Genomic DNA, 13,371 nt, shown 5'->3' with positions numbered 1-13,371 from the left:
CCATCAAGCAGCCACAAGGAAAAAAGAATGTCCTGAGAATTTCTTTATTAATTTGACAGGTCACTACCCAAGTGCACCCAGAAGTTCAAGGTCACAACACCTCAAGCAGATGATGGAAGAGGAGATGAATAAGAGGTGCACCTAGTTGTACCTGGTGGAACTGCCGTCACCCAGGGGCTCACAAATGAGCTTAAAGATGCACTGTTTGAAGAGCTGGTTGGACTTCTTTTGGGGCTACACATACTGGGTCCTACACATCCATAATGTCTTCTGGTCACTCAGAACCTGACCAGTTGTATTTCAGGAGCAAACAAGAAACCAAACAAAATTATTGGTCCTTACAACCAATCATTTTGCATTCCACAAAATTCATGCCTAGATAAACCTCCCTGAGTAAACCACAAGAAGGAAAAAAATTAGCAAACTAAGGATTATGTATGTTACCTCACTGACATAAGCATTACCTGGGAAAAGTAATACATTTGCACTACTTTTAGCACGTATACTTTTTCATCTAGGGAAGAATGTTTCTATCATCTCCACTGTCTGCTTTACCACCAAAAATCTAGATTGGTTTGGATTTCAGTAAATAGTATCATGAAAAAAAACAAGGTTTCTTTATAGGTAATTCTGCACTTGCTAGCAGCACTTTTGGAAAGACTTTCCCCACTCCAACAATGGTGTGGTATCACCCCTTCTCAAACTTGATACCACAGGAATTCTCATACCCCCAGCTCCCAAACTTCAGTTCCATGTGGCTTTTAATACTTACCTGGAAGGAACAATTTGTCCTGCAGGCATTAACACATTATTTTCAGTGTTAAAACAAAAAAGCTTTGACACACAATGTATTACAGAGTTTCAAAGCAATGCAATCTTCAGTTAGTACAACAGCAAAAAGATTACATTTATGCCATCAGCCTAGCTACAAAGTTTCCTCCAATGATGACTAGCATGCAAAACTTACAGAAGATATTCTGTGTTATCTGCAACAGCTCTTTTTTGGCTAGGAAAGATGGAAATGGAAACCATCAGTGACTCTCTATCCATACCTATATCAAGACTTTCTAACAGGAAAAAAAATTAAAATAAAATAAAAAATACATGCACAAAAAAAGGAACAAATAACATTAATTAAAAAAAAAGAGAAAAAAAGAGAGAGAAAAAAAGTAATGTCAAATTTTTATCAAAAAATCGCGTTTTAATGAAATGCCTTTGGCAGATTTCCCTCCCATTTATAGAGAGAACAGAAAGCTATTTAGCGTATGTAGGTATCTGGAGTATCTGAATTAGCTTTAGAGTCACCAGATGTAATAAAACTTCTTCTTCAGCCAGCATGAAAAAATGGAAGAAAATACAGTGGAGCTAGTTGATAACAAGGCAACTCTTGGATAGACATACCTGATAAAGCAGCGTAACACCAATAGTTTCAATCAGATTACGGAATTATGTTTATTCAACATTAACTGTCCCCACCTAACATGTAACTTTACATATGATATAACTTTGCCTCTCACTTACAAATTGCTATTTCAGACCTCAGCACAGCTTTCACACAAGAAACGAGTTCCTACTTCCAAAGCGGTATTTTGCTTAGTTGCTAAGACATTGGTACAAGACCAACAGACCCTCAGTTTTAGCACCTACCTCCAATAATTTATAGAAGATATGCTTAGTGTGTGTTAAATATTATTGGTATTATGCTGACTCCAGACTGGAAACAGAGTAGATAATTCTAATGGTCACCTGAGTGCATACAGCCCACTATTTTGCATAATTACTAATAATGACTGGATAAAATACAACACGTTAAAAGATAGTATGCAACATACTGGAGAAAAGGAGAAAGCCTGGCCGCTAGGCAGCCTAACGAAAAGAGGGTTAAAAAACACCACGCTAACACAGCACCTGGTTTGTTACAGGGCAATTGCTGCTACAATTCTTTGAACCTACTGATGACAGAAAAAAAAAAAAAAAAAAAAAAAAAGCAAAGTCAAATAAGCAAAAATGACAGAAAAAAAAAAAAGCAAAGTCAAATAAGCAAAAATGACAGAAAAAAAAAAAAAGCAAAGTCAAATAAGCAAAAATGCAAAAAGCAAGAAGGAAGACATGAAGACAAATGTCTAAGAGAAAAGTCTGTCTCTTTTCCCCATATATCATTAATTTTTCATTATGAAATCCAAGAATAAAGCATCTTAAACTTTAAGGTATTTAGATTTCCCCAGGGTTTCGGTGGGTAATGAAACAACTATTTTTCAATGTCTCCCTGCAGAGAGCAGATGATCTATGATGCTTCCAAACTAAGGACTGCAAAATGCCAAACAAATCCATGAAACAAACACAGGAAGAAAAATCAATGCATGGCGATACCAGGTTGCCAGGCCATCACAATCAGATGTACTTGCAGCTTTTTACTCTCTTATTACTACAGAGGATTGTCATGCACAAAGCACAAAGAATACATTCATCAGAAGCAATCTTGGAGCCTTTCTGGCCACAAAATTCTGCATTTCTTTATACTTAGTTAACTCTGGGTCTAGGGACTTCAGTAATGGTCGTAGTGGCGAAAGCCAGTCAAATCCTTTTGCCTGGGAAAGCAACCCATTGAAATGAGCAGGACAGCTAAATCATAGAAGTTGTCGAATATAAACAGAGTACTCTACCCAGGGGACTCCTGATGACAGAATATACTCCTTAGAAACTGCCCCCAAGCAAAAGCCTTGCCAAACAGAAAGCCATAACAAAAGCCAGCACTTTCACAGGGTGAATGTGCCCACAGCATAGATGTCCTCAAGCAGTTTCACTGCCAGAGGACATGACCAAGTGCAAGAGCAGCATTTTGTCACTTGTGCTTGCAAACACAGGATTCTGTGGGCATAGCTTGCACACAGGCAGTTTATGAGCCCTACTCTTCAATGTGCTGTGTACTGTCCTTTTCTAAACTTAGTCCACTATGGCATTTATAAGTGTCAGAGAGAAATAAATTCTATCTGGGACAAGGTCTGTTTGATTTCTCAGTGGTCCTTAAAGTCCCAATTAAAAAAAAAAAAAAAAAAAAAAAGAACACAAATCAAATATGCGCAACCCATTGACACACAATTATCATTTCAACTAAAATAGAAGTTGTTTACCCATAAAAGTGTTAGTCTGCTGGAGACCCTTTAGTCATTATGCATTCACACTTAAACCAGCACAATTTACCTTGAAGAAGCCCATTTCAAAAGATAAATATCAAACACTGGTTAACATACGTACATTTGCATCATAAGTTTTTTCTACAATTATTTTGAAACCTGAAAAATCCCAGTGATATTATTCTTAATAATACGTTACTATAGCCCAAAGTATATACAACAGGAAAAGGAATAGGAGAGGAGAGAAGCAGTGAGATTAAGGCTAGCTTGACTTTTCCCAGCACTTTCTGAATGCCAGCAAGCCACCGATGTGTGGTTACTCAGAAAAGAGCACAAAAAGACTATATAAGAAAAACCTACATAAGAAACTGAAAGATGTAATTACACATAATACCAAATAACCTCTGTGTATAACGAGGGAAGTGCAGAGAGAGTTAGTTACCTTTAGGGGAAAAGTACTGGATATTACCCACTGGTTAACCTTTCTGGTTATGGCTATTTACAGTGGGCAGGTCTTAAGCTACAATAAAGGGGGCTCATATAATGTGGCCTATTACAGTTGCTGAAGTGAGCCTGTCAAACTTAAGTAGCTAGTCTTGTAGGAACAGTACAAATGCACTTCATTAACACACTCACTGCTGGGCTCCCAGGTGACATGCACTTAAGTGCCTATATTTCACTGGCATGTTGACACCAGAGTCAGTGATAGAGCTGCCAGCATGGCCGAGGTTCAGCAATGAGAATTCTCTCCCTCTCATGCCAAATCTGTGGGAAGACATAAGAATGGCAACTGTCTTTTTGTTCAGAGATAGGCATTCTAGTTTATTCCATCTCTACTTGTTATTTAATTGGAGCTGAGGTTTTTTTAAACCAATCTTGGAGGTATTTTGCCAGTAGCTTTCCAGTAGGAGTCATGCTTTTAACATCATCTGAATAGTTATCTTGACTCTTGAATTCATGTCTTCTTACCTGATAACATATTATCTGTTTTTATTGAAGGAAACTTCAAAGTCATTTCATGTTTGTGCCTGTGAATCATCAGATGATCCTCTGTTGGAAAACGCTGTCAGGCAAACAGAGAGAGAGAGAGAGGAAGAGAGAAAAAAAAAAGGAAAAAAACAAAGAAGAATTTAATTCTCTAATAAACTTTTGGCATTGGACAGAATTTAAAAATGAGAGAGAGAAAGAAATGTATCCAGCTAGAAATGTGTCCAAATGGCACCAGGAACAGAATATTTGAAAATGCAAATGGGCATGAGTAGCAAATCACTGTACTCTACTTAGAAACCTATTTGCTGCTGTGCTCTATGAGGTTGCAAACTGCAAGGTGTCATGCATTTGCCTGAGAAGGCTGCAGACCAAGCTTTGAATTCTAAGGGTCTCAGACACCCGCTCCAGCTACCACAGCCTCACAAGTCACCACGTGCCTGAGGATCTGCGATAACCACTGTTGTACATGCTCTTAGCCCACGGCAAAAGCAAAGTAATGCAGCATATCTTAAATCACTTTACTGGATTTTTCTGCTTTTGTGTCTTTCTGCAATATGTAGCTGCTGAACAGCAATAAAAATAATCAAATAAGCCAGCTTTTCCCTACACAAAAGTATTCAGGCAAAATGCATCTTTTGGAAACCTTTGACACTTTGACTTGATTCAAAGCGGCAGTGCAATGGTGCTCAGGACATAACAACTATTTATGACCCTTTATGATACTAAATGAAATTCTTTTCCTTTGTCAAGCAGAGAAGGTGAAGGGATGTGCTTTGCAAGAAACTAATCGGTGTTCTAAGTTTGTTTTACAGTCTGATACCAATGAATAGCTTCTTGAATAACACAAAGAGACAAGCATGAATAAATGTTCAAGCACTTGGGCTCAAGGAGCAGACTGGTTCTGTTAGGTTTCCTTCACCAGGAGGTGCATACACAGAACTCTGCTCTGTAGCACTTTGAGCAAGGTTATTTCAGGAGTAGCAAAAGGCCAAAAATTGTATCACCAAAGCTTGAGGGAAAAATAAAAAAAAATTAAAAGCAGGTTTTTAAAGCAACAGGTACACATGAGGCTGTAGAAAACTGGCAACAACAGAGTTAAAGTGACTTAATGCTTTCAACACAGTATGTTCTTGGCTCAGTGACTTTGCTTGTGGCTATAGTATAAATAGTTGCAGTATGTTACACCTTCTGAAAATCTCTCTAAGCCCATAGACAAAGCAGCATAAATAATGGGAATGAATACTCTGGAAAAAAAAAATAAAAAATCCCAAAGACCTTTTCCTCACTGTGAAATCCTGGTTCATTGCTTACTCATCTGGAAGAAATGCAGCACTAGAAATTTATGTTAAGAACAAAAGGAATATGTGAAAGACCTTGCTCAATGAAATTGCGAGGGGAAAAAAATACCCATGTTTTGTTCTTGTGGAAATGGATTTTTCCTCCATGGGTGCCACGCTCTGTCTTCAGGGTGAAATCAGCCAACTTAAAAGACGGCATGGGGCAACTGAGGAGAAGCTGTTCCTCTAGCGCAGACTCCTCTCTTTTCTGCAAGTCTACTTTTTCCCTTATGCAGAAGGCCAGCTCCCCCAGTCCTCAGTACACATCTGCACTGGCTGATAGAGAAGCCAGTCACCAGACAGCTTAGCTGGATAGCAGCACTACACTGTGCACTTCTGTCAAGTCGTCATTTACAATAAATGAAGGTCATGTCTTGAAATGAGAAATTATTATTTTCAGCTACAGTTCTCGTCTCTCCACATTGTAACAGCATACAACCATTCTTCTTTTCTGAACGCTTGAATGAACTTGCTTGGATCAGCTTCTCCTCCACTGAGGAAATTAATTAATAGCTGACATGAAAACACCCAAGACCACTGATTTGAGTGAAAGTTTGATTTAAGATTCAGCAAAAAGGTAAATAAAATTTTACTATAAAACTCAGATACTTTTATTCTACCTCTGTGACAGAATGGTGAAAGTTTAATTCTGCATGTCAAGATCTGAAGTGATAAATCCTCAATCAAAAGGGCAGTCCAAAGGATGCACTCTAATGTAAAGCTTCTCAGCCAGTTGTTAACCAGACCCCAGGCTTCTCCCTTTCCTTATTTCAGCTCTTGGCAAAATCAGGATCTAAACTCCAGTAACAGTCACCCATAATTCCACCAGAAGAACCTAAAGTCTTGTAAAAATATGAGCCAGCTGAAAACTCCCAACATACATTTAAAGCAGGGAAATATTACCCTCATTAGGAGAGGAGGGCTCTGGGAAATGGGTAGGCTAAATCACTTGAATCAGATGCATACAGGAAGCCTGTGGCAAAAGCCCAAAAGAAGCCCTTGCTTGAAGATTTGACTCACAAACTCGTCACTTATCTGAATTAGGGAGAGAAATGCCACATGTGGAACTTCCTTCATCGTTGCAGGGGGGGAGCTTCCCTCACCACTGCAAAATCATTGAAACAACACACAAATCCCAATTCAGAATCTTAGCAGGTAAATCCTTGTCAATTCAGGTTTTTAAGATCATTAAACATCTACTGTTACAAGTCAGATTATAGCCTCGGAGACACATGGCAGATCACCAGTCAACAGGAATCCCAAATGTACATGCTGGGGCAGAATTTATCTACGGGCTGCATTTTCTATACAGAATATTTTGTAGGGAGATGTCAGAGAGAGAGAAAAAAAGAAAAAAGGCTAATAAGGAATTGTATTTAAGTATTTAAACAAACACAAAAAGAAAAAGCAGGAGGGTTACCACATCCAATAAGAAACATAGTGTATTCCATCATACATCTAAGCAGAAGACAAACAAATGTGCCCTGTCTAGCGTGTCCTCTCTTGCCCTCTTGCTAGCCACTAAAAGAATTTGTAATACCTGTCTTGGAACATTAGGCCTGGGGATGAGGGAAGGCACAGAGGCAGCTGGAGAAGCACTTCTACCAACTCCCTTTTGACTATCTACCTGTTGTATTTGCTTTAAATATTTTGTAATAATATCTTGTGGGGTAAAGGAGGGAAGGGGGGGGTTGAAAGGGGGAAGACTTGAAAAAAAAACCCAACACACTCATTATTATTAGACATGCGTTAATATATCAGGAGGCATTATACAAGCCAGAGCTAGTGCTGAGGACTCAATATCACTGCTGACTCCACTCACCTGTGAGCAGCCTGGGGCACTGCAGACAAAAGGCCTCTCCTGCTCCAAGTTCATCTTTGATTCCTCATAAATCTACATGTTAAAAGGGGGAGGGGGAAAGAAAGGGAACCTATGAATATATACGTTCTAAACTTCACACATACATGCAACATACAATTGTCACAGTTTGTGCTTTGATTTCAAACTTCCCAAACAGATCAAAACAAAGTTTTCATCCTTGGAGTACTAAATTTGCTAATATTGAGCAGGCTCCCTGCAGTCTCAGTTCTTATTACTTCTTCATGAGCACATATTTACTTTGAAGGGAGGAAAAAAAAAACCTATTAGGCTTTCACAGCAGAAATCTGCCTCAGAAAAAAACATATGTTCAGTGTTGTTATTAGATAAGACCGTGTCTGCTCAGAAATATCTCAGATTAAGGGTTTTTACCTTTCCTCCTTCAGTTCCTGCTGAACAACATTAAAACCAGACAGCTAGGTTACTTCTGAGAAAGAACCCACTTTTTGAAGTTCTTCATCTATACTGTTTGATATTAATAACTTCAGTACATTACATACGTGCTTTCTATACACACAAGATAGCTCTTTATCCGCATCTTTTAAAAGGTCAACTAGAGCTTCAGGAGCTTGAAAAATGAAGTTTTACCTAAAACTTTAGCTTCCCAATGGCAATTCCAGCCCTGTAACCTTGTGCTAAAGCCTGGGGGAGAACTCCCAGCTTTCAAATGAAACCCAAGGAGGAAACATTCACCCTCTGAACACATTAACACAGCTGACTTTGTGTCCATATTATGGCAGTGTCCCTAACCAACATCAACAAATCATTTTTTAGTAACATTTTAGGATGCAAAATAAATAAGTCACTTCTTTCAGAAATGTTTTGAGCCTGTTGGTACAAGTGGCTTTACAAGCTAGAACATAGCAACTGACCTACCTTAGTGCATAACATATGACTTCTGCATTATGCCTCTAAATTCCCTTAAAATTCAGCCTCTCCGCAGCCCCACGTAGTCAAAGTTAAGTGAGTTGTGTTTGTGTTATTTTTTCATTAAAAAAAGACAAATACCTTGGTGGGGAAGCAGAACTTGGTTTTAAAACTGCAAAATATCGGCAGGACAAGTGATAAAATTACTTGACCCTGTTGTCATTTTTGTAAACTACAATTCATTACTTCCTATTATCAGGAACAATCTCACCACACTTATACATGTTCAAAAAGCTTTAATTTCAGAAGAGTTGCTACAAATACCTGCAAACAATAAAAAATAAAAAATAAAATAAATTAAAATAAGATAAAATCAAATAAAATAAGAAAAAAAGGCAGCAGAGCACAGAGAACCCTTTACCTGACTCTGCTGACTCCCAGAAGCAGCATCCAGAAATTAGGAATTTCTATCTTTATTTGCCCTTTAACTTCCACAAGAACACTACCCCCTAAAGGCAATAATTAGCCTCAACTGATTTTCTTGATGTGGACATCTCTACTAACATCTGGCCTGAAACAAGTGATTTATTGCACCAAATACAATCAAATGTCAAGAAAGACCCTAAGTCAGGATTAACCTATCTATCTACACAAGGCTAGAACTGAAATAACTAAAATTGTACCAATTTACTCCTGTAAGATTATTCATATCCTGTTTTGATGTAACTTACAGCTATGTTAAACTGAAATAGGATACTCATAATCAGAAATGAAAGAGTATGTTCGCATAAAGACTTATACTAAAATAACTAAAGGTGTTAAATTACTTCTAATTTCAGTTATTTCAGTTCCAGACTGTGCTTAGACAAGCTCTTCAGAGGTGAAGCAATAAAAATGCTCTGAACTATGCTATCCTGTCTGAAAGAAACACAAGCAGCAGAGAGATAACTGACTAAACAAACAAATCCCTGCAAAAACAAAACCAAAACCTCCAGCTAAGTTTGATTTTTAAATCCACCTCTATTTATGGGATGTGACCCTGGAATGTTGTCTTTCCTAAAGACCTTCTCACAGAAAGAAAGGAGGGGGAAAAAGCTATGTGTGGATAATGAAAGGCTTTATCTGATATCTCAATTACTCCTGCAACTGAAGCACTGCCAAAGATTTCTGTTACCCCTTTTTCCCCTCCTCAGGGGAGAGTGACAACTGCATTTTCAATAGCAGAACAACAGATGAGACTCAGTTAAAGAAAACAAGATAACAACAGTTCTGGTCCCATGTGTCCAAGTGAATTTCAAAACGTTACCAGGAATTATTTGAGGTTTGTTTTCTTATGGAGCATTGCAAGTCTAAGACTTCCCTCCCTGCTCTGAGCTTGAGTTTTAGTCCCTAAATCCATTAGTGAATGCTCTGATAACAAATAAATGATTCTCAAGGTTATCTAGATAGATAAGCACAGACTAAGCACCAAAATAACATACTCAATGAGGACTAGAACCTTGAGCATGGGGATTGACTCCAGGAAAACATGGACTTGGGCTTTATTCACAGTGCTCTGAAAAGGTGTCAGATTCACCGTCTAGTCATTTACCACAAATGTACAAGCAACTGCTGGTTCCCACGAGAATCACTCTTTGCAGGCAATCTGCAGACGCTAAACTTAAAAAAAAAAAAAAACAAACAAAAAAAAAAACCAAGAAAAGAAGTAATAATCCAGAATGGCTGTATCATGTGTGCCCTCCAGGATACTCTCTAGCATAACTTGACCTATATAACATGTTACCAGATAGTACAATGCCCTCAAGAGAAATTGCACCATGCAGAATTCATATTTACATGCCATGCTATCACTGCAGTTGTGACTGTAGCACTACTGACTCTCTTACAATAGTGAAAGAAGCTGCTTCTGCCTACGATATTTGAGAGGGTGTCTGGTGCTTGGATATCTTATGGCAGTAATTCAGGCTTTAGGGCTGAATGTTGACCAGAAACAAGCAGCTGAAAATATGGGCTGTGTGACTCTCCTTCATCCCCCATTCCTGCTGAACTTCACAAAAGCTGCAGATGCAGATGTAGTGATAGGACAAGGGATAATGGGTTAAAACTTAAACAGGGGAAGTTTAGATTGGATATAAGGAAGAAGTTCTTTGCTGTAAGGGTGGTGAGGCACTGGAATGGGTTGCCCATGGAAGTTGTGAATGCTCCATCCGTGACGGTGTTCAAGGCCAGGTTGGACAGAGCCTTGGGTAACATGGTTTAGTGTGAGGTGTCCCTGCCCATGGCAGGGGGGTGGAACTAGACGATCTTAAGGTCCTTTCCAACACCAACTATTCTATGATTCTACGCACAAGTAATACAGGATCTCACCCTAGGTTTGCAGCAGGATGGGAGCGCTCAGCAACAGAGGTGTTTTGGTTGTGCATAACTCAGTTTGCACAGCATCTTTTCAAGAGGCAGGCATACAGCTCCCATCCTTCAGTTCAGGATATAGACAGTTGCACACTGCCTCTGGCACATAGTTCACTTCATACAGCTCATGCATTGCTGGCCCACACAACCCATGTCTCATTTTTCCACAGTATGTGCAGGTGGTTCTGCATACATGAAGGAAGTAACGCAACCAGTGGCAGCATTTCGACTTCACCTAATAAAAATAAATCAAAGCAGCCTTTCCATCTAAATTAAAGTGCTTATAAACCTTTGTGATCTTAAAAATTCAAGTTACACTTGCGCACCTCTCATGGTACTATATATGACTCCTGCAATTAATGTACATGAAGAGTATCAGGCAAATCTATGATGATTGAAAAGTTAAAAAATTGCTCACGCCTGAATTTTCTACTTCTGTTACCAACAGATTAATTTATTGCAACTTTGTGACCTCTTCGAAGAACCAAACAAGGATTATAAATATAAGCGAGCACTAATATTGATATGTCAGCATTAGTTCTGATATTATTAACAATAGGCATGAGTGCATTATACACAGAAAAGGGGGCTGAATTTTAATAGACATGTTAACAACATCTGTCAGCATTTATTGCCCTATTGCAACCACGTAAAGAGCCTTATTGGCAGAATGTGTAAGTGAGGAAATCTGCTACAATGGTGTAGCCTGCCATTCTGAAATATCACTCTGCTCAGGAGAAGTCAAGGTATTCTAATTAGAAAAATACATAAACAAAAATGCAGAAGAAACATAGAAAGGCTTCTCCAAGCCATGTCACATGGAGGAGAAACAAGTAAGTTCTGCATCGAGCCAATTATTTTCTTCTATTCCTTGATTTCTGCGTGAGATACTTCTAATCATTTTTAATTATAATTAATAAAACTGAAGCCCACAGCAAGGAATGCAGGAACAAAGAAAGAAAAAGAAAACAAAAGAAACAGAAAACCCCTCAGAACATAGAAACTGACTGCATTCCCTCTCAGCAGCATCCAGCGGGAAGTACACCACGTCCTCAGGCTCCTCAAGGAGATCTTGCAGAGCCCCATGATCATCCTTTCTATATCAGAAAAATAGTTTCAACATCTCCCACCAAGAAAGCATGCTCCTTTCCGTCTCTCTCTGCCGCTTTTTAAACGCAGCAGTAATCTTACTGCCATACTGGTAAAAACATCAAGCAGGCTTGTTTCCTGTTTCAATGTTATTCTTGAAGTAGGCTGCAGTAAGAATCTGATTTTCATTGGGCTATTATTATTTGCAGCTGCGCGACCTTTTTAACCCTCTTTTAAAAGTGACATTTCAGCCTTCAACCTCAAGCTGTCTAAATGTTGCAAGGTTTTCAGCCCTCTGATTAACAGTGAAAAAGAACCGATGGGGAGGTGTACACTACAATGTGTCTAATACAGGTCAGTGCACTCATCCTGCCATTTGCACAAGTGAGTAATTACACTCTTATAAGCAACCTGTATGTTGAAATTAATCACCTGGGCACATGCTTGCAAGACAGGTTTCTTCAGCCTGGTGTGACTAAGGTCACTGAGATTTCCAAATACAAGCACAAAACACACAGTCGCTAGCATTAGCAGCTGTATGCAGGGACATGAGCAATAAATGAAGCATCACCTATTTTTTAGGGTCATGGCCACAATGTATATCTCTGAGAGGAGATGTGGTTGTGCTGTACTTGTGAATATTAAAGAACCCTATTAGTATATACAGCACTTTAAACTGTTAGTTGTGGCTATTCAGTACAGCACTATTTATAGATAATTACAGTTTTATTACAAGTGCTATTAAGACTTGTTGGTTTTGGAAGTATAGTACATGCAGGGTTAATGCCTACAGTTGTTCCCAGTATGCTCTTGCATGAGCGAAGCCAGTTTTAAGTACCGTTGTGCTGAAACAGTGCATGGGGGTTTTTTTCAGCACTGGCTGTTCAGTGGAAGAACTTGTTTTCTGAATCTAGCATCATGCTTTCCACATGCACACATACAGGGCTCATTATCACAGCCCTGCCTGCTTCGGCTGCTACAACGAAGGGTCTGTCAGCATTTCCATTAGAAACCCCCTCGTTTCAGGATTAAAACATTTCCAAATGGTTCTCGATGCTGGAAAGTAATTTGTGTCTGGAGTCCCCAAGAAGGACTTTAATATGATGCACATTTGAGCTGGGGCTCAAGCCTTCACTGGTACTCCAGTGAAGTTTTGTGATTGCACTTATGACATTTATATGTGGAAAAACACTCAGCTTGGGCCTTTATTCATTTGTTTTAAAAGAAGAGAGCCCCATAAATCTTTGGGCAGAGCCAAATGCTCTCAAAAAGTGGTTGATGTGTGAATTGCCTCAGCATCAAGCAGCCTTCAGTTCGCTCCCCATGGCTGGCAGCAGAGCCGCTCAGCAGCAAGCACCCTGTGTGGCATGGGGTGGGGGTGCCTCATTAGTAGTTAGCCCCTTGCCACCTGTGAGTTGCTTGCTTAAGGATTTTTTGCAAAAGGAGTACCAAAGAGGTTCTTGTTTCATGATGTCAAACACCCCACTTCTTTTTAAACAGCCACTCAGTTTGCTTACTGCCTCTGAGCAAAATCAAGAGCTGGAAAGACTCCCCAGCAGTCCTAAAGTTTTGTCCCATCTCTCTCTTCCAGGTATACTCGTCCACCTCCAAACCAGCTGAGGGGAGAGAGTTTCTACTCTCCCACTCAGCATTTGGCTGCTAAACC

General features: G+C 39.2%; 1 protein-coding gene across 2 annotated transcripts in view; it reads right to left on the bottom strand.

Moving 5' to 3' along the window:
* The window catches only part of CREB5 (cAMP responsive element binding protein 5), a 254,107-nt gene that overhangs the window by 202,653 nt on the left and 38,083 nt on the right, over positions 1-13,371 (bottom strand). Inside the window, exons 2-3 of one of the 2 annotated variants that reach the window (XM_065665956.1) lie at positions 7,284-7,355; positions 4,104-4,197 (exon numbers count right to left, since the gene is read on the bottom strand). The exons of the other annotated variant lie outside the window; for it this stretch is intronic. Coding sequence (XP_065522028.1) covers positions 4,104-4,197; positions 7,284-7,337 — 148 coding nt within the window. The 5' untranslated portion in view covers positions 7,338-7,355. The remainder of the gene's footprint in view (positions 1-4,103; positions 4,198-7,283; positions 7,356-13,371) is intronic. 2 annotated transcript variants of the gene reach the window in all.

Source organism: Lathamus discolor, chromosome 2 (assembly GCF_037157495.1).
Source record: "Lathamus discolor isolate bLatDis1 chromosome 2, bLatDis1.hap1, whole genome shotgun sequence".
In the NCBI taxonomy this organism is placed as follows: domain Eukaryota; kingdom Metazoa; phylum Chordata; class Aves; order Psittaciformes; family Psittacidae; genus Lathamus; species Lathamus discolor.
The sequence above is the reverse complement of the archived record's forward strand: the minus strand, read 5'-3'. Positions and strand labels throughout refer to the sequence as shown.